The sequence below is a fragment of the Protopterus annectens genome, chromosome 10.part0, assembly GCF_019279795.1.
Source record: "Protopterus annectens isolate FY-2018-M chromosome 10.part0, PAN1.0, whole genome shotgun sequence".
NCBI classification, from domain to species: domain Eukaryota; kingdom Metazoa; phylum Chordata; order Ceratodontiformes; family Protopteridae; genus Protopterus; species Protopterus annectens.
Genome location: NC_056744.1, coordinates 1,813,547,734 through 1,813,574,639, shown reverse-complemented (window position 1 = coordinate 1,813,574,639; position 26,906 = coordinate 1,813,547,734). Strand labels below are relative to the sequence as shown.

The window sequence follows — 26,906 nt, the reverse complement described above, 5'->3', positions numbered from 1 at the left end:
CTGTGGCTTATCTTTTAGCGAATACTTTTCATAGGTAGGTACTAGGCTATCTGCCCAAGGGCATTTATAAGCCTAGCCAGAATGTGTTGGCTTTCGACGCGTCAAGATTTCTCTTGAAGAGAGTTAGTGAGGGGCTTTGCCTAACATAAATTGGGATTGTATTCCAGAGCGAGGGATGTCTCTGGGGCAGGAATCTATCCCTCCAGCATGTCCTGTTTATTGTTGTGCTGAGGTTTAAATCCCTGGAGGGCGTGGCTCTAAGAGATTTGGTTTTCTTGAGGTGGAGCATGCCCATTAATTCCGGGTTGGACATGACCTTGTACGTCAAGCAGAGATCACCTCTGAGCAGGCGGTAAGCAACCGAGTAGAGCTGGTGTTTCTTTAGTTGAGCTACATAGGGCATCTGTTTGAGGCCCACGAGCCCCAGTACCTGTATTTTTCAGTGTCATTGTGGCCACTCTGAAAAGCCTTACTGCTTTGGTCACACTTTACCATTCACGTCGGTATTAATTTGACGACTGATGTGATCCCTGGGGTGAATTTCCTTTCTCCCATCCAGCAGTATAATTGGTTACCCTTTGTAATAGCCTTAGAGTATCTGGCTAGTGGCAGCTAGCCTGCAATCTGAAGAGAGGGGGCACAGTTGTTGAATCTGTCAGCCTTTCGTGTGTGTGTTTGTGTGTGTGTTTGTGTGTGTGTTTTGTGTGTGTGTTTGTGTGTTTGTGTGTTTGTGTGTTTGTGTGTTTGTGTGTTTGTGTGTTTGTGTGTTTGTGTGTTTGTGTGTTTGTGTGTGTGTGTTTGTGTGTTTGTGTGTTTGTGTGTTTGTGTGTTTGTGTGTGTGTGTGTGTGTGTGTGTGTGTGTGTGTGTGTGTGTGTGTGTGTGTGTGTGTGTGTGTGTGTGTGTGTGTGTGTGTGTGTGTGTTTGTGTGTGTGTGTGTGTGTGTGTGTGTGTGTTTGTTTGTGTGTGTGTGTGTGTAATCTGGTATACTTGGATCTGGGACACAGTGCTCCAAGGTGGATCTTGTTTGGAATCTGGAGAGATGGTTTATTCCCAGTGGAGCATGTTCCTTGCGTGGTGTTTTGGGAAATTGTGTTGTATGCAGAGAGATGCATTTGAAACGCTATGTAAATCCATTCCTGTTCTTTTTTAGTGATTGCCTCTCACTGGTATCAGTGGTGAGGATTGACGCTCCTTGATTACTGGCCTAGGGTAAAGAGGGATGCATCACGTATTGGTGTCAGAGCAGCGGAATTGGGTGAGCTTCAGTAGCCTGTAAGCAGTTGTCACTGAAGGTGTGTGTACTCTCAACAGCCACAAGGTAAACATTCCAGAGTTTGTGTCACAGCAGTTTTATTTATTTTTGATAGTTTAGTCAGGGAAAGCAGGCAAAGAAGTCAACAGAAGACTATAGCAAGCTGACAAAGAATCAGTTGGCCTAGGGGTGCGAAGCCAGTGAACTGTTGTATGCCAGCTTGACAAAAGAGGATATGATTTCAACCTTACACGCAACTGCAGCATGGTCTAACAGCCAGGAAGATAGCCAGTCCGGTCTTGTGATGTGCAGTCTTCGGAAACACGACAGTTCACCTTTTCCTGAGAGGACTTAAAAATCCATCTTGAGTTGGAGACTTGAAATGGAGGCTGAAGAGAGACTGCAGCATTTGGAGGCTGAGGCAAGGGAGAAGAAGCGTCAGCATGAACTGGAGGTCAAATGCTTGGAGACCGAAGAGAGACTAACACTGCAACTGGAAGCCAAACATATGGAGGTTGAAGAAAAGGAAAACCGCGTCAGCATGAGAAGGAGATACTGACTCTTCAACAGAGTCCTGAAGGTAATGGGGAAGACAGTAACCGAACCCCAGAATCGATAGTTGAAGAGAATACTGATTTTGAATGTTTTATTCATATATTTGAAAGGGTATGTTAATAGTATGATGTTGACCAAGAGCCCTCGGTACGGTTTCTGATCCCCTTACTTCATGGTAAAGCTGTAACTGCTGTTTCTAAATTATCGGATACCGACTGTTTAAATTATGAAAACGCAAAACAATGTTTGCTAGACTGTTTTAAGTTGGCACATGAAGTTTATAGAGAAAAGTTTAATGAGATTAGACTCGAAGCAGATGAGTGTTTGTGATTATATTGCTGAGTTAAGCATTTACTTTCATAGGTGGGTAAGTGGCTGTCAGATCACCACTTTGGAAAGGCTGGCAGACCTTTTGGTGAGGGAACAAGCCCTTAGCACTTTGGCTGAGGACATGAGAATCTGGTTGGCAGACCGAGAATGTAACTCTGCAGATGAGTTGGGGAGAAAAGGGGCTCTGTACTTGGCAAGCAGAGCATCTCTGCATAAGAAGGGGATACCCAGTGCTGCACAGGGATTATAAGGGAACCCATGGTGGGCAGCCTAAATTGGCCCAACAGAGTTTACCAGTCTACAGGGGAAGCCACTAGTTCAGATACATGGCCAGGATCAATGGTTAGATGTTTTAAATGTAACCAGAGGGGCCATGTAGCATACAAATGTCCACTGAAGCAAGGTGGGGAACAAAATCTAGGGCGCCAGTAAGTGGGAATAATTGCCCATCGGTGGTAAGTTTGGAGGCAGCAGAGAGAACCCCCAAAACTATGACTGGAGTGTATCCTATCTTACTGGATGGAAGACAGGCCACTGCTAAGAGAGAGACAGCTTCTGACATAACCATTGTGAAGCCTGCAGTGGTTAAAGAAGAGCAGGACTTGCTTGGGTAGTCCACACCAAGTTACTTTTAGGAGGGACCCCATTCCAAATACCTTTGGCCGGGGTTCACCTCAGACCCCATGCTAGAAGCTGGGGCTGGTGATGTGGTTATTTCAGGGAGGGAGCTACCTTGTAGCAGTCAGCCTGAAAGTGAGCCACAGCTGCTGGTAGGTACTGATGTTCCCGTAGACATGGTGACTGTAAGGACAGAGGTGAGTGGGTGGTGCCCAGGCTGACAGGGAGGCACCATTGTCAGAAGATACTAGGCTTCCTGTAGAAGGGGAACTGGGAAGGGTCATGAAAGTAGAGGCTTTGGGAGGACCCCCGTGTTAGCCAGTCCAGATTACAGCAAAGAATTTGTTGTACAAGTAGATGTCTCAAACCATGGGGTGGGGGCTGTACTCAGCAAAGTTTCCTCAGAGGGAGAAGAACATCCAGTTGTATACCTCAGCTTAGACTCCAACCCAGGGAGGAAAGTTACGCGGCTGTAGAAAAAGAATGCCTAGCCATAGTACAGGCACTGCAGAAACCTCAGCCTTATCTGTATGGAAGGAAATCCACTGTTGTTACAGACCATAATCCTTTAACTTGGCTACAGTGTGCCAGCCAGCAAAATGCCAAGTTATTAAGGTGGAGCCTAGGGCGGCAGGCATATGATATGACAGTGTAGTACCATAGTGGGGTCAACAGTGCCAATGATGACGGACTGTCAAGACAGGGTCACTTGAAAAACTAGCTTGAGTCTTCAAAGAATGAGAGAGATTTGATGATGTTGGGCATTGCCAGCTGTTTCAGGAGAGGTGAGATGGTGCATGTGTGGAATATACCAGCATGACTGGTTGAAGTTTTGTAAATAGTCTTGTCATTTGACTGTCATATTAATTTGTACAAATGCTTGTATTAAAAAAAATATATATATATATATATATATTGTGTGTGTGTGTGTGTGTATATATATATATATATATATATATATATATATATATATATATGTATGTGTATATATATATATATATATATATATATATATATATATATGTATGTATACGTATATATATATATATATATGTATATATATATAAATAATAGGTTCATAGGTTTATACTAGGCTATCTGCCCTAAGGCATTTATAAGCCTAGCCCAAATTTTTGTGGCTTACGCCACCCCTTATATGAAAAAATACTGTGCCCATTAGTTTGTTGTGCCTCTGTCCAGCAGTGACACAGAGATGATTCCCAGGGTAAACCTACGATCTCCCATCCACAGGTCAAGATTTCTCTTGAACAGAGCCAGTGAGGTGCTCTGCCTCACATGGACCGGGACTCTATTCCACAGCATAGGGAGTCTCTGAGTGATAAATCTGTCCCTCCAGCGCGTCCTATTTATATCCGTGCTAAGGTTTAAGTCACTTGCTCTAGTGGTTTTGGTGGATTTGGATTTTTTGAGGTGGAGCATGTCCATTAATTCCGGGTTGGACATGGCCTTGTATGTCAGGCACATGTCACCTCTGAGCAGATGGTATGCGACTGAATAGAGCTGGAGTTTCTTCACTCTGGCAGCATATGACAGATTTTGGAGTCCCTTTATCCTTTTGGTGAGGAACTTTTGGGGTCTCTCCAATTGCTGCAGATGTCGGGCGAGATGCATCCCGAATGGGGCATTGTACTCTATCATTGGTCTGATAAGTGAAGAGTACAGGGGAACAATGACCTCACTAGATCTGGATGTGAATCCCTTCATGATCAGGTGGGCAATGTAGAAGGTCTTTCTAACCATTTTAGCAACGTGAGTGTCAAAAGAAAGGCCACTGTCAACATGGGTCCCCAGGTCCCTGATAACCTCTTCTGTGCTTAGTGGATTGCCACCTATATGGTAGCTTGGGGTTACCTTGTTTTTCCCGAAGGGTATGACTATACATTTTTTGGCGTTTAACTTCAGGCCATGGCTCTGGCACCAGCTATCTGTTTCCGTGAGTCCCTTCTGAAGGATATCCGTGTCCGATGCACTTTCCACTATGGCCCAGTTTGCAGTCGTCTGCAAACTTTGTCAGCCAAAGTCCTCCCATGTTGGCCTGTACTTCTGAGAAGTAGATGCCAACAATAGGGGCCAAGGACCAAGCCCTGTGGGACACCACTTGTGACCGGCTTGGAGTCTGACATAGCGCCAGCAACTCTAACCCTGTGGGTTCTGTCCTTAAGCCAGTTTGCAACCCATCTTGTGACATATGGGTTTACATTTAAGCTGGTAAGTTTTTCTACAATACCAGAGTGGGGTATTGTGTCGAAAGCCTTTGCAAGGTCAAGGTAGGCTGTATGGACTGCCTTTCCCTCATCAATGGCCTTGGTGACTGTTTCGAAGAAGTCGACCAAGTTCAAAAGGCATGATCTTCCCTTGACGAAGCCAAACTGGGTCGGGTCCAATGTCTGCAAGTCCCCTATATCTTTGTTTATGAGCTCCATTATGATCCTCTCCATAGCTTTGCAGACTAGACTTGTTAAGCTTATGGGGTGGTAATTACCAGGGTCCCTAGAAGCACCGCCTTTGTGGAGTGGGACCACAGTTGCCGTATGCCACTCCTTGGGCACGTATCCTGTGGTAAGGCTGAGATTAAACAGCTGCCTTATGTGCGGGTTTAATTCCTCATTTAGCTCGTGTAGCACACAGCCGGGGACACCATCCGGTCCCATCGATGCTGGGTTTTTAGCTTTAGAGAGAGCAGCTTTCACCTGCGCATTTGAGATGTCTGGGAGGCTACACTCCGTTGGGATAGTTATCTCTCCTTTAGGGGGGGAGAGGGGGGTGAAGTTTTCACTGAACCTGTCTGCCAGTATGTTGGCAATGTCTGTGGGTTCAGTGATTTTTGTATCATTTTGGACTAATTCTGAGCATATCTGGGAGTTTTCACCCAGGTTCCTAACATAGCTGAAAAAGGCCTTATGATTGTCCTTTGAATCCATGGCAGTTTTTCTCTCAAAATTGGCCTTAGTTGATTTTATGAGTGCTCATATTTTTTTTACTAATAATGATCAGGGGTGACTTCCCTTTTATGGATTTTGTTCTATCATGTAATAGCTTTCTCCTCTTATTGTAAAGTTTGTTAATGGCTGGGGTCCACCAGACTGGACGTTTGCCCTTTGTGGAAAGAGTCTTTGTTTTATTTGGGATTGCCTGATCCATGCAGTCCTGGAGGTGTTCATAGAAGGCATTTGTAAGGGCTTCCGCAGCTTGGGTTGTGGTTTCCACTGGCTCAGGGGCCTTGAAGGATACCACACCAGTCTTGAGTAGTGTGAAGTTTGCTTTAGAGAAGTTCTTCACTGTGGTCTTTTGTTTGGGGTGGGGGCGGGATGTGGATTTCCAGTGAGATTAGTTTATGATCAGATCTCACCAATGAGGGATATACTTCCGGTGAGAGCATTTTGTCCCCATGTTTGTGATAATGAGATCTAGTATATTTTCTCCTCTCGTGGGAACAGTGACTAGCTGTTCCATGGCATTTGAATTTATGAACTCCAGGAACCGTTGGGCTAGAAAGTTAGGGCTTGAGTAATGTTCCCAGTCTATATTCGGGTAGTTGAAGTCACCCAATATGATGGTGTTTGGAGATACATTTATACCCGCCAGTGTCTTCAGGAAGGCTGTGTGGGGTTCCTGAGTTTGAGAGGGTGGCCTGTAGCATGCTACAATTTGTAGAGCAGTTTTGCCTATGGTTAGTTGCACCTGGATGGTTTCGAGCTTGATGCGTTGCCACCAACCTGGAGGTGTGGGTATCCTTTATGAATATGGATACACCCCTCCTTTTGTGGTGTGGTCCGGGTTTTGGGGCGGAACGCATGATATGAGGTAAAACCTAATAGTGCCGGGTGCTCTCAGGAGCCTTGAACCAGGTTTCAGTTACAGCACAGACATCGATGTTCTCCATACTGAGAAGGGCCTCGAGTGCGTGCATTTTGAGATTTAGACTTCTGGCATTGAGCAGCATTACCCTCAATTTCTTCCCATTTTTGTTTTCTAGGGTGGTAGGTTTAGAATTTGAGCCTTGCCTAAAAAAGGCACTATGGGGGTGGCAAGAGCCTTAGCCAATATCCAGAATCCCAGGGGTGACAGGTGCAAGCCGTCCCTTGCGAAGCAGCATGGCTTGTCAAGCATGTCATCCCAGGCAGACAGACACTGGATCCCCTTTGAATGACACCAGACATTAAGCCAATTGTTAAAGCTGATCATCTTGTCTCTATATTGTGGCATCATTCTTGGTGAAGGAAGGATACTGCTCAGGGTTAGGGTCATACCTGCCTGGGCTACATAATCAGAGAGTTCCTCTGTCTCTTTTCATGCAGTCCAGGGAGGTACGTCTCAGGTCGTTCACACCAGCATGAACAGAATGAGTTTTGAATGTGAACAGTGCCAGAGTCAGGTGACTAGATATGTTGTAATTCTCTTACCAGCCGAATGATAGAACTCTGGCAGCAGCCTTTTGGTTTAGTTTTCCTTTGACAGATTTTTTTTTGTCTTATTCCAATTATCACAGTTCAGTAAGAGTTGCTCAGTTGTTCAGTAGTTAGTTGTCCAGTTCTTTGGAGTATCTCATCCTGCCTTGTGGAAGTGAGCATCTCAGCAGCACATCTTCCCTTGTGATATTAAGTGAGTTAACTAGGGACAGATTAGTTAGGAAAAGTACTGAGAGATTAGTTTAGCATTTATTTTTCTGCATGCGAGATGTTATATATTTCTTGTGACTGAAAACTCCGATTGTTGTAAATATTAAGTATTTTTCTGTTTTCTGTTTTTATTATCTCTTATTAAATATTTTTATACCTTTTCATTGTGGCTGGTCTTTTAGTGAATACTTTTAATATCAGAGTACCTGTGTTTATTTCAGTGTCACTGTGGCCACTTCGAACAGCCTTACTGCTTCGGTCAGACATTACCATTCATATGCGTATTAATTTGACACAGTATAATTGGTTACCTACTTTAAGGTTCTTACAAGATTTGGCTGATGGCAGCTACCCTGTAATCTGGACAGAGGGGACACAGCTGGTGAGTCTGTGTTATCCTTTCCCGTGTGTGTGTGTGTGTGTGTGTGTGTGTGTGTGTGTGTGTGTGTGTGTGTGTGAAAAATTAGATGTGTGCCTGATACTTGGAACTGGGACACAGTGCTCCAAGGTGGGTCTTGTTTGGGATCTGGAAAGAGTCCAGTCCCAGTGGAGTGTGTTCCCTGTGTGCACTTGGGGGAAATTGTATGGAGAGAGTTGCATTTGAGATACTGTGTAAACCATTCCTGTTTTAGTGACTGCCTCTCGCCAGTGTCGGTGGTGAGAATTGAGGCTCCTTGATTACTGACCCAAGGTAAAGAGGGGAGCGTCACACCACATTTAAAGTTATCAAAAGGGAATTGTTAATAGTGGTCAACTGTGAATTAGATAGTTGAATGGTAATTTCAGGATGTGGATAGAAAATACTGGCTGGCTGACTCAAACATATGAAGCTTGGACTGCATTCTTGATGACATGGGTTCAGTTAGCAATCCTGATGATGGAGGTGCTGTCCAGGAAAGGGTGGGAGTTGGTGACCAATGTAAACTCTGGTATTCCCGGAGAGGGGATTTAGTTATTACTACCACAGGAGTACTGGCTAAGAGTAAGCCTGGTAGTATTTCCCATGTGCACAGGGGGTTGAGCACTCCAGCTGAGTATGTGTGTCTGGAAATGTGCACCCACCCTGCACTTGGCATAGGAAACATCATAAAGCTTGCTGCCAGCAGAATAACATTTTAGGCCTAGTATACAAAACTTCTAGCAGTTGTCAAAACCGCGTACTGCTTCAGAACTTTCCTCACTTGTGTGCGTTTCTCATGGAGTGTAAGGTGCATGCTCTTGCCTAGGAATGCTCTTAAACTGAGGGGCAGGCCAAGTTGTGGGCTAAAGGGGATGGGGTTTTGAAAGATGTGGCTGATGGTCAGAAGATTCCTGCGGCTCAAGAAAAATCATGACTCTGGGGGTGGGGTGGGGGTGGGGGAGAAGATTGAGATGTGTAGCATATAGCTTGCCCCATAGAGTAGAGTATAATTGTACACTTTCTTGGCTGATGGCACGGTTAGTTCAAGGTACAGTGAAAGTGTAAGTAGATTTGGAATGGACAGGATGAGGTGAACAAGGGGGTAGAACAGCGTTGTATATTCAGAAAAGAGGCAGAGTAGTAGTCACTGATGTAACTGTAGATGGGAAAAGAGGGATGATGGATTCTAAAAGGATATAGAAAGACTGGGTCAGAAGTCTGGCTAATCACATGACTACTTGCCCTTGCAGTAGAAATAGGCACTTTACTGCAGCAACTGTCTAGCTTCCAAAAGGTAATGCATGTTAACCCAGCAACTGAGTTCTTATCTTTATTCTTTTTAAAGAAGAAAATATCTTGGGGGCATGCACACTATCAAAGGTAACCTCTAAAAGTGCATTCTGAATGTTGGCTACAAGTGTAAGACTTGTGTAGAGTATTGTTCAGCAGACATTGTATAGAGTGTTTTTGCCCAGGTGTCTCCTGAACAGTAATCTGTCATGCAAAGAACTCACAGAAAATGGTCAGCTAGAAACTAGTCATACCCAGGGTTGCCAGATTTGTAAAGGGACAGGTAGGGACCAAAAAAAAGGTCTTTGATGTGGAACATCAGTCAGTTCCACATTTAAACAGAAGTAGCTCAGTTTTTGCGATTTTTTTTTTTTATTGGCTTGTATACTGGCATACGGGCCAATCAAAAGGCTAATCAAAAAAGCCAATCGAAAGAAACAATCGAAAGAAACAATCAAAATCTCTGGGATTTTAACCGGCAGTGTGGGACTCAGGATTGGGCTGCTGATCCTGGAACAGTCTCGCTCAAATAGGGACATCTGGCAACCCTGGACTCGCACCAAACTTGTGTAAAGGAGAAAGCTTTGCAAGTAAGGAGGGCAGCTTTGTCAAATGCAAGTACATATCTAGAGACAACATGAATTGCTGTAGCTAGAACTTGAATAAAAAGTCCCCTAATTTCCTTTTGTTGCCACTGAAAATTTGTTTCACTAATGCATGCATTTATGGAATTGCTGTTTCTGCCAGAAAACATTACACAGAATTTTTACTGATATTTCAGGATAAACTAAAAGCTGCTCTGACCAGTTTAGAATTGAAGGCAGAAGAACTCCGAAAGCAGCAGAACAAGAAGGAGCAAACGGCTTCAAACATTCTAGTAAGACATTACATTTTTTTGTTTTGGAAACTGCTGCTGCTATGGTTAGCATTCTTTGTTTTACACCATGAATGTTTCCTAGGAAAGCACTCTGTTCTTTGTTTTATACTATGAATATTTTTCCAGGAAAGTACTGCAAACCTAGAACTGCACATCTCATCAGAGTTTGCCAGACTGCACCAGTTCCTCCAGGAAAGGGAACAGCAGCTAATACAGCAGCTGAGGCAGGATATTGACAGTGTACTGAAGAAGACAGAGGAAGCTGTGGTGCACATTAAAGAGCAGAATGACTTACTTCAAGAGAAAATTTCCAGGATTCTGTCCCAGATGGAAAGCCAGGACCCTCTGCTTATCTTACTGGTAAGAAATCTCTGCAGGCTGTGATTGTCCTTCATAGTACCCCCCCCCCCCAGTGTTTCTGTATCTGACTATGTTAGCCCAAGGTACACTAATAGAACAAATTAGTGAACTAAAGCTGTTGTGTGGTGTATCTTAGGAGGGGTGACATGAGAGACTGATGGGTAAGTTGTTTACCCCAGAAAGGGGGACACATTAGGAGGTTAGAAGCTGTCCATATCTGGTGGAGGTGAGAAGGAAAGATGTCTGTGACCGTGATGACGTGAGGCATGGCAGATGTTGTTTCTGCACACAGAATGATCATATGCATGCTGGTGCTCCTGCAGTCACTCGGGTAAGAAAAGGGTATAGTTCACATAGTGACTCAGTACTTAATCACTGCCTCATAGCTTCACGGTCTTGGGTTTAGTCCGGAGTTCTGGTCCCAGTCTGTGTAAATTTACATGTCCTGCCCATGTCAGAGTTTTTTTTTTTTTTTTCATTTGTAAAAATCCTTTGCATTCTAGCACAAAGTGGTTGTATTCGCCATGCTTATGGTGATGTATTTGCTCAATCCAACAAAAAAAAACAAAACCTCCAGAATTAATTCTGCCACCTCTGGAACTGATTATTCTTCAGCACATAAGCTTTTAACTCCAGACAGCTGTAATGCTTCTAGGAGGATTGCAGAGACTTTGCACATGAAGGTTACAGTAGAAAATTCATATGGAAATCACTTTTCCATAGTAACCACAACAGTGTTTTACTCTGCTGATCAAAATCTGTTTTTTCATATACACACAACAGATCGAGAAGTTCTTAAACAAGCTCATATTCTCTCATTTTCTAACTACAGAAACCAAGAAGGTTGTAGCAGTTAATGTACTAATCTTATTGGCCATAAATTCAACTTGTAATATAGCTCTTCTTCAAACAGCAGAAGAAGAGATACTGCATCTCATAAGCTAATACCCTTCCTAGGGAACCTGAGAAATTCTGCTAATATTTTTTGACAGAACTGGAGGGTTGCTGTTTAAATGTTCAGAGGGCAGGAGCAAAGTAATGGAGGCAAGCAGCGGCGGCAGTAAGGATGGCTGTTGTGTGCCAGTGACAACAGACATGAAGGTTTGTTTAATAGCGTCATGGTCTTGTTATGGAGGCAAGCAGTGGCAGTAGTAAGGATGGCTGTTGTGTGCCAGTGACAATGGACATGGTTTGTTTCATATCATCATGGTGGTGTTATGGAGGCAAGTAGCGGCAGTAGTAAGGATGGCTGTTGTGCGCTAGTGACAATGGACGTGAAGGTTTAATACAGTCATGGTGGTGTAATGGAGGCAAGCAGAGGCAGTAGTAAGGATGTCTTTTGTGAGCCAGTGACAACAGACATGAAGGTTTGTGTAATACTGTCATGGTGCATATGTTTAACGGGAAAGCACCAGTGGAGGATAAAGTTCTGTCCTGGTAGAAGAGCGTTGGAAAGGTGCTTGAGTAACTTGCAGATCACTACTGCCAAGCTGAATGTGGGGTACACTGATAATCCTAGAAGTTAGGAGCAGAATGCACCGGTAATGTCCAAGGTGCAAGAAAAGCGTAAGCAATTGGAGTTATTTGCAGTCAAAGGACTAACCGATTTTAAGGCAACAAAGGCTTCATTTATTCCCAAGGTGCTGTGAATGTAGATCTCATTTTTCCTGTGTAACAGGCGTGTGGAGAAGCATAGAGAGTAGAGTGGTAGTCGGAGGGAATAATGTGGGTGTGTCGAATGAGAACACAGCAGCTGAAACGTCATGGATAGAGCATCCTGCGCTTAAAATAAACATCAGTGGACCTAGGATTAACAGGTGTGTTATTTGGGATGAAATTGGGCTGCTGTTAGGTTTCTCTGGAAGATATAGTCTGTTCTACTGTATAACCTGTTGCATCTCCTAACTTTCTCTGTTAGTAACTTCTGCTTAAACTAACCTCCTAAACCCTCAATTCTACAACTATAGCCCCCTCCTTTCTCTCCCCCTCCAATTCTTCACACTATTTTTCTTTTCCCCCCGCTTCCTATCAATGTCGGTACATTTTCCTTCTTTTGAACAAGGGACCACTGCTGCGAGTGCAACCCTTAATGTTCATAATTTTTTCTTGTTTGCTGGGACTCTTTCCCCTTGAGTCCCCACTGAAAATGGGTTGCTTACTATCAATGCAATGCAAATAGTTAAACTTTTCTTTTTTACAATTATTTTGTATTGTGATTGTTATTTAATATTTGTGTATTGTCACTTTATCTTTACTTATGTTTGCTGGGGCTTTTCCCCTCAGGCCCAATGAAAATGGTTTTGTTTGCAAACTCAGTTGGTCTAGTCTGGTTAAGAAATGTGAAATAAATAAAATGATCTGAAGTAGTTACTTCATTTGTTCTGAAACCTGTGGGGTCTCGGATCCGACCTCGGATCCAACCGGCAGCTTTCCAAGCTTCAAGATCCGAGCTACTAGCTCCTCCCCTCTACCCATAATCCCCTGTCACCACCACACTACCTTAGATCGTTTTTGCCGCGGCTTGATCACAAGCAACATGAGAAGAGCTCCTGAGCTTTAGTAGCAGGGAAGTGATTTTTTTCTTAAGTTTTCGACAATTTAAAAGTGTATTGTGTTGAGAGAGTGTTTCTCTGCCCTTTTTTATTTTCGGGATTGGCGCTTTGGTTTAGTTAACCCTCCCCTAGGTGTTTGGGTGTGTGAGTGCGTGTGTTGGAAAAATGGCCGAAGGCCATAAGGCTTTTTTTTTCTAAGTGCACTGGGTGTGGCCATAAGCTTTCCCCAGCTGATGGCCACACTCAGTGCATTATATGCCTGGGGGTTGCCCATTTGTCTTCAGACTGCCAGGTTTGCGCAGCCTTCAACCCCCGGGCTGTGAGGGACAGGAGGAACAGGCTTATTCTGGCGGGATTGCTTCCCCCGGAGGAGGCCTCTTCCTCCTCTCCCTCTAAGGTGCAGGCTGCCCAGGTAGCTTCGACACCTTTGACTCCCTCGACTCAGGCTGGGACTCAACCTCCCACTGTTGCCTTGAGTACGAGGGAAGTTCAGTCTTCTCCTTTTAGGGAAAAGCACAGGGAGAAGCACCGACATAAGAGGCGAGCCGAGCCTCATCCCTCGGCTCCGCCATCGAAGACTGCTAAATCGCCCCCAAGGGTGTCCGGACCTTCTCCTTCTCGGCTCCGATCCCCTTCCTTCTTGCCGGAGCTGGAGGAGGAGCTCCGATCACCCTCGAGGTCGTCGAGGCGGCCTTCCAGGCCCACCTCTATGACCTTCTCTAGATCTACTAGGTCTCTTTCCGACGCCGATATGGACAGGATGATGCGTCGGTTTCTGCAGACCCAAATGCAGATGGGGGTGCTCTTGCCTCCCCCCCCCCCCCACAGGGGGGGAGTGCAGCTTCAATATTTGCCCCGATTTCTCCTTCTTCAACCCGGATCCGGGTTTTGGAGTCTTCGGATCCAGGCCCTTTCGGAGCTGGGGTTTTGTCGGCGCCAGTGGCCCAAGCCTTCTCGACGCCGACCATACCCTCGAGTATCTCGGATCAGAGTTCTTGGGGCCGGGTGTCGGATCCGTGGGAGCGGGTGCCTCTTCGGCGCCTCCTATGTCTGAGAGCACCTCCCTTTCGGATCCGATGGCTTCGGCTCCGACCCCGATCCCTATCTCGGAGCCGAGGAGACTGCTCTCGGGGCCGGAAGAGAGTAGTTCTCCCTCGGCGTTCGAGGTAGTGGAGAGGGTACTGTCGAGGTCTTCCAGGTCCCCGACCCGGGCTTTGGATCCTTCCGCTCCCTCACTGCATACGGGTCTACCTTCCATCATCCTTCCATCGGGACAGCCTGCTCAGACCCTCCAGTTGGTTCCCTCGGAGGAACAAGAGGCTGTTGACGAGCCCTCTTCTGGTAGTCCCACAGAAGAGGTGCCTCATAAACGGACGTGTAAAAGGAGGCACATGGACTCCCCCGAGTCCGTCACCACAGATACGGACTTAGAGGAAAGGGAAGGTTCCCCAAGGTCACCCCCCCGAGGATGTCTCCTTTGGAGACATCATGGAAATGTTGCGTATTGGGGGGGGGGGGTCTGCCCAAAAACCTTCCTCGGATGAGTCCGTATTTCTGGAGGCATTTAAAGCGGGCCCATCTACCTCCTGGGTGTCCCCACCCGCAGATCCCCTGGTAGATCTCCTGACTACCAGGGCTTGGAAGGAGCCCGACACCGTGGAGCCTATCCCACACCGGCCGGATAAAATCCTTAGCCCCCCTTTAGATAGGCAGGCTTGGGCTAAAGGGTCTCCAGTTGATGCCATGTTGGTGGCTGCTGCCACTAAGAGAGAACTCTCCCAGGAGAGCTCCATGGTCCACCTGCCGGACAAGGCGTCCCGGGCGCTGGACCATATAGGGAAGCGGACCTTTGCTTCAGCAACCTTCTCTGTGAGGGCGCTGAATTATATGGCGCATGTCATCAGGCTGCAACAGGACTTGATCAAGGAATACACTGCAGCTCCACCAGAGTCCATGTCGGTCGAGGACAAAACCGTGTTCTTGACTCGTATAGCCACTCTCAAGTCCATCTCAAATACGTCCATGCGGCTACTGTCTTATGCTACGGAGGGAGCCGCAAGGGCCAGCGGGGCAGGTGTTGTCTTGCGACGCCACGCCTGGCTCCGCCTTTTTAATTTCGCGGAACCTTTCAAGGTGTCCTTCGCGATCGCACCCTTTGACGACTTTTCGCTTTTTGGCAAGACCGTACGCGATACACTAGTCCAAAGCGAGAAGGACGGGAAGACGCTGTCAGAGTCCGCTTCTCGAGCCCCCCACGTTCCTTTTCAAGGAATCAGAAGGGGCAAAAGAAGCTGTGGTTCCGTAAGTCTCAGCAATCCTATCCAGCTTCGGACTCCGCACCCTCCAGAGGCAGAGGGGGGCGCAGGCTGGACGCCGGCCCAGAGGCAGAGGGGGACCGCGTAACTTCGGGTCTAGGGAGCCTTTCTCCGAGAGTCCCGCGCAGCAGCCCTGAGGGCTTACCCGACTGTCCAGCTCTGGAGGCTGTCGGAGGGGGGGGGGCGTTTAACGAAGCACCTGTCAATGTGGGAGTCCATCACGATCGATCAATGGGTGCTCCGAATTATATCCAAAGGCTACAAAATTCCCTTCCTATTTCATCCTCCCTCAGGTGGTTGCCTCCCCGATGTCCCACCCAATCAAAGAGAGGCGGCGACCATAGAGATTTCAAATTTGTTAGAAAAAAGAGCCATCCAGCGGGTCCCCCCAGACCAATCTGGATCGGGCTACTACTCAAGGTTCTTTTTGGTGCCAAAAAAGACGGGGGACCTCAGGCCCATTCTAGACTTGTCCGCCCTGAACATGTTTGTTCCCAAAGAAAAGTTCCGGATGGTCACTCTACAGTCTATTCTCCCCTTAATGCAGGAGAACGACTGGATGTGCTCGATAGACCTCAAGGACGCGTACTACCACATTCTAATGGACAGACGGTCCAGGAGGTTCCTCCGCTTCCGGCTAGGGGCCAGTCATTACCAGTTCAGGGTCCTTCCTTTCGGACTCACCTCAGCCCCCAGGGTGTTCACCAAAGTCATGGCAGTGGTTGCGGCCCACCTGAGGCTTCAGGGCATAAGGGTGTTTCCGTACCTAGACGACTGGCTCCTCACAGCAACCAACAGGCATCAACTTTGTATCGCGAGGGACTATGTTCTGTCTCTTGCCAACAGTTTGGGCATTTCAGTCAACATACCGAAGTCTTTTCTTCATCCTGTGCAAGCATTAGATTTCATAGGAGCCAGACTAGATTCCCGATCTTCTTGAGCCTTCTTGACCTCGGACAGGCTGTCCAGCCTCTCACTCCAAGTTTTGGCTCTTCTTCGCACCAAAGCTCCGCCGGCGGAGTTAGTCCTGAGAGCACTAGGCTCGATGGCAGGCTATCGGCCTCTTTCTCCATGCTCGCCTAAGGATGCGTATATTACAGTGGACACTCCAAGTTCAATGGTCACTGTTACACCATCCATTGAATACTACCATCCCCCTGAGCAGGGTTTGCAGGGAATCCCTCCTTTGGTGGCTTCACTCCCCAGAACTCAGGCAAGGGAGACCTTTTGTGCTTCCCCCTCCCCAGGTCACGTTAACCATGGATGCTTCTCGTCTAGGGTGGGGGGGCATTGTTTGGGCAGAAACATCCAAGGTACGTGGACCTTGTCGGAGACCACCTTGCACATAAATGTTCTGGAGATGAGGGCGGTGCTTCTAGCGTTGCAGGCTCTCCAAGACCTTCTACCTCTAGGAACGATTGCAATACAGACAGACAATATGTCAGTGGTCTGGTGTGTAAACAAACAAGGGGGAACCAGATCCTACCCTCTTTGTCGAGAAGCCATGAGAGTTTGGGAATGGGTGATATCCACCAACCACTTTCTGATAGCAACGCACATTCCGGGACGATCCAACATCCTGGCGGACAAATTGAGTTGAGTAATTCTCAGTCCTTACGAGTGGTCTCTCAATCCGAAAGTTGCGAAGGAGATTTTCCACAAGTGGGGTTGGCCTCGCTGCGATCTCTTTGCTACTCCCCAAAACACAAAATGCAGCGAGTTCTTCGCAATTCTTCCCCCAGAAGGGGAGAGCCCCAGAGACGCTCTGATTCATGCTTGGCCTCCCGGTCTACTCTGTGCTTATCCCCCGCTTCCGCTCATGGCGAAGTTCATTCAGAAAGCCGCACGGTTGGGGAGCAAAATTATCCTCATAGCCCCATTCTGGCCTCGTCATATCTGGTTTCCATACCTGCGGGTCTCACAGTCTCTCCTCCCCTTTAATCCTGGATCCCATTCCAGATCTGATCTCGCACCCAACAGGGTGCCCAACACCGAACCTGGTAAACCTCAAGCTCACGGCTTGGTTGATCCAGTTCCACTAATGGCAAGGACTCCCGGCATCTCGTCACCAGTGAAAACTATTCTGGTAGCGGCTCATAAACCGTCCACCAGGAAAATCTATAATAGCAAGTGGAAACTTATTTTCTATCTGGGCTAACAGCCAGGGTCTCAACCCTTTTACTGTTCCGATTCCTACAGTCTTGGATTTTTTGTCCATGATATTTCAACAAGGGGCCAGTGCATCAACGGTGAAAGTACAGTTGGCAGCAATATCCCATTTTCATGTGGGAGACAGATTAGGATCCCTAGCGCCTACAAAATTGTGTAAGACATTCTTGCGTGGCGTTTTCCTTCTCAAGCCACCTGTGAAATCCGTGACTCCCCCTTGGGACTTAACCTTTGTTCTGCAAGCCTTAACGAAACCTCCTTTTGAACCTGCAGCTTCTGTACCTCTTAAATTTCTGTCCTGGAAAACGGCATTCTTGGTAGCCATAATTTCTGCTAAAAGGGTTTCAGAGCTCCAAGCTTTGTGCATGAAACCTCCCTACCTTATTTTTCACAATGACAGTGTGTCTCTCGGGACTAACCCGTCTTTTTTACCAAAAGTGGCATCTGTGGCAAATATCAATCAGACTATCAATCTGCCAGTGTTTTTCAAGAATTTTCAAAATAAGGGAGAATACATGTTGCATACACTAGATGTACATAGACAGTTGCGTTTTTACCTGCACAGGACCAAAGACATTCGTAAGGCTGATCAACTGTTCGTGTCCTTTGCTCCCCCATCCATGGGGAAACCTGTCTCCAAAGTGACACTGGCTAATTGGATTTGTCAGTGTATTTCTCAGGCTTACAAGGCATCGGGCAAAACAACCCCATTTAAAATTCGTGCACATTCCACACGGTCCATCGCAACTTCTGCAGCCTTCTGGTCCAGGATGCCGTTGGACTACATATGTTCAGCAGCCACCTGGTCTTCTGCTCATACGTTTATTTCTCATTATAAGCTGGACATGATATATAGAAGCAGGACGTCCTTTGGCTCCGCGGTGCTTCGGAATATTCTTCCATAGGCCACCCAGGTTTTTTTGTTTAGGTAGCTGGGGACTCTGTCCCACAGGTTGCAGAACAAATGAAGTAACTACTTCAGATTTAGAAGTTATGTACTCACCATAATGTTCCATCTGAGTAGGTACTTCATTTGTCTGCAACCATCCCCCCCTGCCATCCCCCTAACCTGTATCGGGTTTCTAGGATCATTTATGATTCTTTGAGAATAACTGAAACTGTTTATTGTACAGGTTTATCAGGTGATACAGCAAAACCGATCTGAGGTAGTGTGGTGGTGACGGGATTATGGGTAGAGGGGAGGAGCTAGGAACTCTGATCTTGAAGCTTGGAAAGCTGCCATTCGGATCCGAGACCCCACAGGTTGCAGACAAATGAAGTACCTACTCAGATGGAACGTTATGGTGAGTACATAACTTCTAATTTCTGTGTCTAGATGAATTTATTTGTGAAATAACTTTTTGCTTCATTAGCTGAACAGTTTGAACTGAATATGACAAAATTGTAGACTGTGGCGTGAATATCTTTTAATTAGATCTTAAATATGCGGTTGAAAAAATAAAGACTTTAGCTCTCTAATATTTATGATGTAAAAAGCTGGGTGAGCGAGTGAAAGTTTTGGATTGAGGGTAATACGAGTTGTGGATTTTATTGCATACTTTAAACAAGGTACAATATTTGTTAAATGTCATAATGAATGAAAATATATTAAATATTGGAGGCAACTAGATGCATTTTTGTGGGGACATATTACCCCTGATTTAAGACTGTAAAAACAGAAGATGAGGCAGTGCAGTGAATATGGTCATTGAGTAAATAACTGTAAATTAGTTTATAGAAAATGTGGGGAGGAAGGTCACTGTGGTTAAATTTTTCTGTTATTGCATGAAGATGTGTTTGAAACCGAGAATGGATATGAGGATCAATAAGAAATGGGTACTAAAAGAAGAGGGGTAAAAATGAGTGTGGGAAAGGATGCTGCTATAACATTTAACGTTTAGGAAGCCGACCGCGTTTAGAAACAGCTTGGGAGAGGAAGAAATAAAATCTTGGAGGGAGTAAAATGTGCTGTAGAAAGAGAAGGTTAAAAATGTGAGTAAGGGTAAAAAAAAAGAAAGTTAAATTATTGTGGCACTCACGTAAATAGTATAAAAAGGATGCAAGAAGAACAATAGTTGTATGAATGGTGCGAAAAATAGAGGCTGATTTTATAGTTCTCATGGATATTGGGTTTTTAGAGAAGGAGAAAAGGAAATTTAATTTTTGGGGGGAGAATATGCTATATGGACTATTGGACAAGATTCCTGGTCTGGAATTGCAAAAGTAGTAAAACTGTAGAAATTGTGGATGTGATAGTAATGATTGCTGCAAGAGTGTTAACTTGCTGTAGGAGCAAGTTTGACACCGATTAATAATAATGCATGTCTACAGTATAGTGGTAGAGAACAAGGTGCTGTACGAGGAGCTGAAAATATGTAGTGGTATACATGATTAAGAGTATGTTTGAGTTGTAATTTTAAGGAAAAATAAAAGAATAAATACACAAGATGAAAAAGATTATAAGATAAGGAAAATGTAAGTAAAGGAGAAGGTCATTAATATGCATGTGTAAAAGGAAATTTGAAAATAGAAATGTTGTTGTTTTATATCCGAAGTCTTAAGAGAAGTGCAAGAGGAAAGAAAAGCTGCCAGCTTTTTACAGATCCTTTTGGATGTGCAGGGTGTAGTTAGAGAAAAATGTCAGTTTAAGAAAGGAATGTTAGAAGATTTGACAGGAGAGGTTAGGAGATTATTGAAGAGTGAAAGAGGTGTGGAAGGAACTGGAGTAGCTTTTTATAACTTACGGAAACATTGGCAGATAAAAATTGTAAAAATGTTGGTGGAGATAAATTAGAAGAATGAACATAGAGTAAATTTGTTATGCTTGAACATGGTGTTACTAGCAGAAAAAAAGTGAAAAAAAAATTAAATACAGGAGATAACCTATAGACAAAGATTTTTGATCATTTTTGTTGCACATACAGTGCACTGCCTCCGCAGATAGAAATGATGCGGGAACATAATGATTCACTCAGTACAGGTCTTGGAAGTTCCCTGATACCTTGGCCAAATTTCTCCTAGTAGTGTAAATACCAGAAGAGGGGCAACTAACCAAGTGACTTATCCTGTCTGTAATAAAGGATAAATAAAATAAAAAAATAAATTGTAGAAATGATGGTCGTGAATGAGATATCTGAGGATCAGTTTACTTACCCTAGTCATTCGCAAAGAATTGAAATGAAATTAAAAAGATATGCAGAGACACAAAACTGGGAGGTTGGGAAGAAATATGGAGCCAGATTTCAAAAGACTTGCTGCGAGTGTAAGTGACCGGCAGTGAAGAGGACTAATAATAATAATGAGCTGCTTCCTGATGCAAAGGTGCACAGTTTGAATCTTACCACCGTCGTTTACCTGCTTTAACTGAGCAAGTCACTAACCAGAGAGTGCTTTGGAGCAGTTGGGGATTCGAGCTGGGCTCCTTAATGGTATGTAGGATTGCATGCCTAGTAACTATGAACCTGTTAGCATTGTTTAGCAGTGGTGCAACAGGTAGCACACTTACCTTTGGTGTAGAAGGCTGTGGGTGCTATTCCCACACCAGCTAGGTCGATTGCAAACACTGCAGTGTATCATAAGGGGGTGGTGCCCTCTTGAGTGCTCAATCTTTCAGATAAGGTGTTAAACTGAGGTCACAGCTGCTTGAGCTGGTGGTAGCTCAGGTGGATGTAAAAGAGCCCATGGCCTGTATTGAAAAAAAAAAAGTAGGGGTCCTGTATATTCCCCACTATTAACTTAGAATCCCCACTATTAACTTGAAATCCTATACGACACTAAACGCACTGGCACAGAGATTCCTCGATTTTGTAAACACAAACTCCTGGACCAGATTGTCAGTACACCAACAAGGGGTGCAACCATGTTGGATCTGGTCCTCATTAATATGGGAGAGTGCTGCACACCCCTAGTGTAATATCTTTTCTTTTAAGGTCAGACCACAAAATGATCCCCTTTGAAGTAAGACTAAAACCTGGCATATTCAGGAACTATTAAGGCTGACTTCCTACTTTTAAGTGATAACCTGGCAAAATTTTAAACCCCCATAATCCCTGAGAACACTGCTCCCCACACAGAAATCCTATACAAGCATGTTGATAGCTGCATAGAGGCAGCTGTACCCACCAGGAAGAAGTACAGAACTAACTCAAAACAAGCCCACGTGGTGGAATCACATTAACAGGCTGCATAACAGAAGGAAGAAAATCATGGCAAAAATTAGGAGGTGCAGCACCCCAGCAGGATACAACCACTCTCATCAACCTAAACAAACAATTCCGAGTGCAAATAAAGCCTTCCAAAACCACATTTGAGGTAAATTTGGCCTCCCAGGCCAAGGACAACCACAAGGCATTCTTTAGCTATGTCTGTGGCCTCAAAAGCAATACGCAGTTGTGTGCAGAGCTCATTGTAAATGGAGCCACCTATACTGAGCCAGAAGATCTAGCAAACCTATCATGTGACAAATTCAAATTTACCCCTCTCTCCCCATCAACCTTCCCTCAGAAATACCATCAAATGCAACTTCCCCTGCTGCCACTAGGGAAGAGGTCCTTAATGCTCACTCTAAGGCCAGGAACTCTGCATCAGTGGGCCCAGGCAGTATTCCAAGGTGCCTTCTGAATAGCATGAAACATGATTTGTCAGGCTGTTTGGAATTGCTATTTAACTGTAGCCTCCAAACAGGCTTCATGTCTCATGAATGGAAAATGGCAACAGTCATCCCTGTGCACTAATCTGGGGCATCTACAGACACTGGAAACTACAGACTCACTAGTCTCATATGTAAAGCCATGGAAAGAATCATGGAAATTATCAGTAATGGCATAGGAAATCTCCAGACTCTGGATACAACCCAATTTGGTTTCATCAAGGGCAATGCTTACCTGGTGGACTTCTTTGAAAAGGTCACAAAAGCAATGGATGAGGGCAAAATGGTTCAAATTGCTTACCTGGACCTGGCCAAGGCATTTGACACAATCCCCCACTCTGGCATTCTTGACCAACTTGAGGGTTGGTACAAGCCCATATGTCACCCAGTGGATAGCAAGCTGGCATACAGACAGGACCTAGGAAGTTGGAACTGGGGAGTCCACCTTTACAGAGAGGCCAGCCACAAGTGACGTCCCTCAGGGATTGGTCCTGGGACTGCTCCTTTTTTTGGCATTTACTTCTCTGAAGTAAAGGTCAACGTCCGTGGCCTCTGGCTGACTAAATCTGCAGATGATTGCAAACTGGGAGCAGTCATTGAATTGCCCACTTACACAAATGTTCTCCAGAAAGTGCTGACACACGACTGGTGCCAAGTTCATGGGCGAAAACTAAATTGCCAAGAAATGCATAATAGTATCCTTCAGGAAGTCGTCCACCACTGGTAACTGTCATACTGACAACACACCCCTAAGAATTGACCCAGTAGTCACAGACTTGGGGACATGCACAGACAGTAATGTAGCCTTTGACCATCACGTGTCTACAGTAGTGAGGAAATTAGTCTGTGTTGTGCACTTTATAAACAAAGGTATGGAATCTAGGTCCAAGGAGGTCATTGTCCTACTGTATTCGGCATTCATCAGACCTGTTTGAGTACAATGCCCCCTTTCGTATGTACCTATCCAGGCATATCCAGCAATTGAAATGCCCACAGAGGTTCCTCACTAAAAGAATACATTGTCTAAGTAACATGCCTTATGCAGACACCTCAAGGCCCTATCCCCTGTATTTTGTCTCCTACAGGGTGTTGAGGGTAGATCTATGCCTAGCATACAAGGCATTGTCTGACTCCACTGTAATGGACTGTCTGCATAGGTGCAAAACAGACAACACCAGAATTAACCATTCTAAAGACTTGAACCTTGCCTGTGATGTAAATAGGACCTGCTGGAGAGAGAGAGAGAGAGAGAGAGAGAGAGAGAGAGAGAGAGAGAGAGAGACAGAGAGACAGAGAGAGAGAGAGGGCTGTATCCCAGAGACTGCCCCTTTTCTGGAATAGGCTCCTCATCCATGTGAAGCCGAATTCCTCCTTAACCCAATTCAAGTGCATCTTGGACAGTTGAATGAGGAGCAGGAAATTCATTCCTAGTTTGGCACCTGTGTGTGTAATGGGCACAGGCACCTGTGTGTATAATGGGCACAGGCACCTGTGTGTGTAATGGGCACAGGCACCTGTGTGTGTAATGGGCACAGGCACCTGTGTGTGTAATGGGCACAGGCAGCTTATAAGCGATTAATCTCCCTAGTCCCTGTTTGTAAATGTTTCACCTCTCAAGCCCTTGCATACACTTTCAAGGGTACCAGAACCTGTCCGAGATTTGGGTTGCATGGCCAGGCTTAAAGAAGCCCTTGTGGTTGTTAGCCTAGTAAACATCTATGAACCATTTACACCCAAATTAAGTCTTTTAGAATGTGGTCCGCAATGTAAGCCTGTTTGTGGATATGCCTTACATCAAAGTAAGTTACTTGCACTGAGAGCAACTCTCTTGAAATCTGGCCCATGTAGTTACATTAGCACTGACCTGATCCATGTGTTCTTAATTTTTGTTTAATAGCAGGTGTTCGCTTCCTAAGACCTTCAAGAACATAGTTGATGATTTTAGTGGTCTCTGACTTGTAGAGTTTTCTTGGGAAGTGTAGCAGCTCTGGTTGGGATAGAGCAGTGCAGGATGTAAAAGAGACATTGAAGTACCTGTGGTTTGTGCTTTCATAGATGCTGCCACTTAGTTTTTGATGAATTTTCTGGCTCACATGTTGAGACTGAAATACTCAGTCCTGAAATGGGTTGTTTCTGGTTGCACTTATTTTTTTATTTCTAAACGAGTGCAGCTTTTTGATCAAGCTTATGCTATGTTTTGATCTCTGTGTACTGTTTTACACACCAAGTCTGCCAGGCAGTTGAGCATTTTGCTTGTTCTTTACTTTTTCTTCTCTCCTGAACTCCTTGGGGGACTGGATGTTTTAAGTTGTGATCCATGATGGCTATGAAGTACGACACCTTTGAGTATGAGTGGGGTGCTCTCCAGAGTTAGTCAACAATGAATCCGTAGTAACTTGACTAAGGTACAGAACACAACAGAGGAAAAGAAGAGCTTAGCATGTGCAGCGTATCGAGGCTCATCGCTTCTCTGTATTAGCATGTGCAGCGTATCGAGGCTCATCGCTTCTCTGTATTAGCATGTGCAGCGTATCGAGGCTCATCGCTTCTCTGTATTAGCATGTGCAGCGTATCGAGGCTCGTAGCACGTGCAGCATATCAAGGCTCATTGCTTCTCTGTATTAGCATGTGCAGCGTATCGAGGCTCGTCGCACGTGCAGCGTATCGAGGCTCATTGCTTCTTTGTATTAGCATGTGCAGCGTATCAAGGCTCATCGCTTCTCTGTATTAGCATGTGCAGCGTATCAAGGCTCATTGCTTCTCTGTATTAGCATGTGCAGCGTATCGAGGCTCATAGTACGTGCAGCGTATAGAGGCTCATCGCTTCTCTGTATTAAAAAAAGTCATGAAAAAATAGAGAAAAGGAGTAGGGCTTTAATCTGCATACTGTCATGTTTTCCATTTGCCTGTGTTAGTACGCTAGCGTATGATGTTTAGCATGTCCAAGGGAGGCTAACAGTGTTGGGAGTAGTTACTTATTTACTGACTTGCTCATTCTGTGTTGAGTGGGTTAGTTTCACTAGGCCAGTGTCCTCTTTTCAGGGTAAACCCGCAATGCTATTCATACCAAGTGGGGGAAATCAGATTATCCAACTGTCATTAATGAATGAACTGCATAAATTAAATCCTACTTCAGCCAACTGACAGTTCTTCTTGTTAATGCTTTGCGCTTGCAGCAGAGAGAAAATGCAGAATTGCTTGGATAGGTGCAAGTTCCATCAGGTTGTCCTGCTGTAAGCGTTGTTGCACCTGAGACAAGTAACAGACTGGTCACTTGTCAACTGCTTTCTAGTGAACTCAGTAGGGTGTAGGGAAACCTACTGTAAGGTATAGGAAAGCAGACACTAAATGCTTAATGTGTACATATTGTGATGATAAAATCCCTATTGACACACGTCTGCAGGGTTTTGGTAAATTTGGAGTAAGCTTGACTAGGTTTAAAATGGCTCTTAAGTGGTTACTAGGCTATCAGCCTATGGATGTGTAAGTGAAAGTACAAGTAGAGAATTGAAAAGCTGCCTTACATTCTAAGTGACTTTATAGATTTTAAAAATATATGCCACTTCCCAAATGCTACTGAGGTTTTTCTCAATTTACATTGCTTAAATGTAGAATAATTTTATTCCTTCACAGAGAACAATATTAATGTGTTCAGTTACCAAGAAATCATTGCACCTTGAAGTATTTTTTTCCCTGCATCTCCCACCTCTTTCCTTGTAGCCATCAAGGCCTTCCCAACTGGACATTAGCCCATTTGTTCCCCAGAGGTGGTGAGAGTCCTGCCAAATCTCCTAGGGTTGCATCATTCAGGCAGGCATTGGTGAGTTGATTCTCTTGCCAGCATCTTGGCAGTTGGCAATGATAACATTATTTATCTACCCCCATAATGCTGTGTGCACATATACTGCAGGGACAACCTACCCCGCTACATCTTGAACGTGTGTCGTACTCTTCCACATGTACCGAAGAGGAGCAGATATCCTAACCAGCTCAGTTGGTCACTCCCATGCCAGCCTGTGGTTTGGCCCCCTACTCATGACCCACATTTACTCGCTGGCTAAGGCTAGGTAATGTAGTGGAACAGTGGTCATACCCAGAGGGAGGCAGCCTCCTCTGCCTCTGCCATCAAACACCTGAGATGCTACTTTGGAGCTGAGTTACCTGAGCTGCAGTCAGGACATATCCCTCTACTCCACAAAGTGTAGGCTACGCTTTGAATGGTGGTACATCAGTGGCATTACTGCTGTGGACTGCGGTGTACTAGTTAAATCATAAGATTTTAGTTTTTATTTGGTGGATAATGAGCAGCTGTATATGTTTATTTATTGATCAGTAGACCTCACCACAGGAGGCAGGAACAGTATGAACTCGAGTTGCTTATGTGCACACAGGATGCTGCTTAGACTTTAACATTTCAGACCCAGGCTGTCAGTTTTGCAGCGTTTGCTACCTTAAGGATTATGGCGACCCTTTGTCTTCAACTACCAAATTTTTTATAGAAAAAATGCCTCTGATTCAGATTGATAAGTGATCACATCAAGCTGATTGGTGTGAGTTTTTGATCCTATTTCTTTCAGCCTCTGTGCTGTGATGGTGGAATCCAAGAGATTGGAGCAAACTACAAAACCAATGGTCAGGAATAAAAAAAAAAAACTGGTTTATTATCACAAAATAAAAGCTCTTAAAATTCTTTTGGGCCTCTGCTTCAACAGCCTTTACAGAGTATACAATCTCATTTAAAAAACACTCCTTATATACAAACACATTGATTACATTCATTACATTAAACAAACAGCTATACAGTTAATGCAGCATTCTCCAATTGAACACTGTATTTTGAACACTGTATTTAACCCCTTAGGGGGTAATGATCCAAGAGATTGTTGCATGTAGATAGCA

The 26,906-nt window shown here is 45.0% G+C and overlaps 1 protein-coding gene across 1 annotated transcript in view; it reads left to right on the top strand.

Annotated features, from left to right (window-relative positions):
• LOC122814512 overlaps positions 1-26,906 on the top strand; it is a 393,708-nt gene that overhangs the window by 212,569 nt on the left and 154,233 nt on the right. Inside the window, exons 4-5 of the mRNA XM_044087086.1 lie at positions 9,834-9,963; positions 10,090-10,323. Of these exons, the coding sequence (XP_043943021.1) occupies positions 9,834-9,963; positions 10,090-10,323 (364 nt within the window). The remainder of the gene's footprint in view (positions 1-9,833; positions 9,964-10,089; positions 10,324-26,906) is intronic.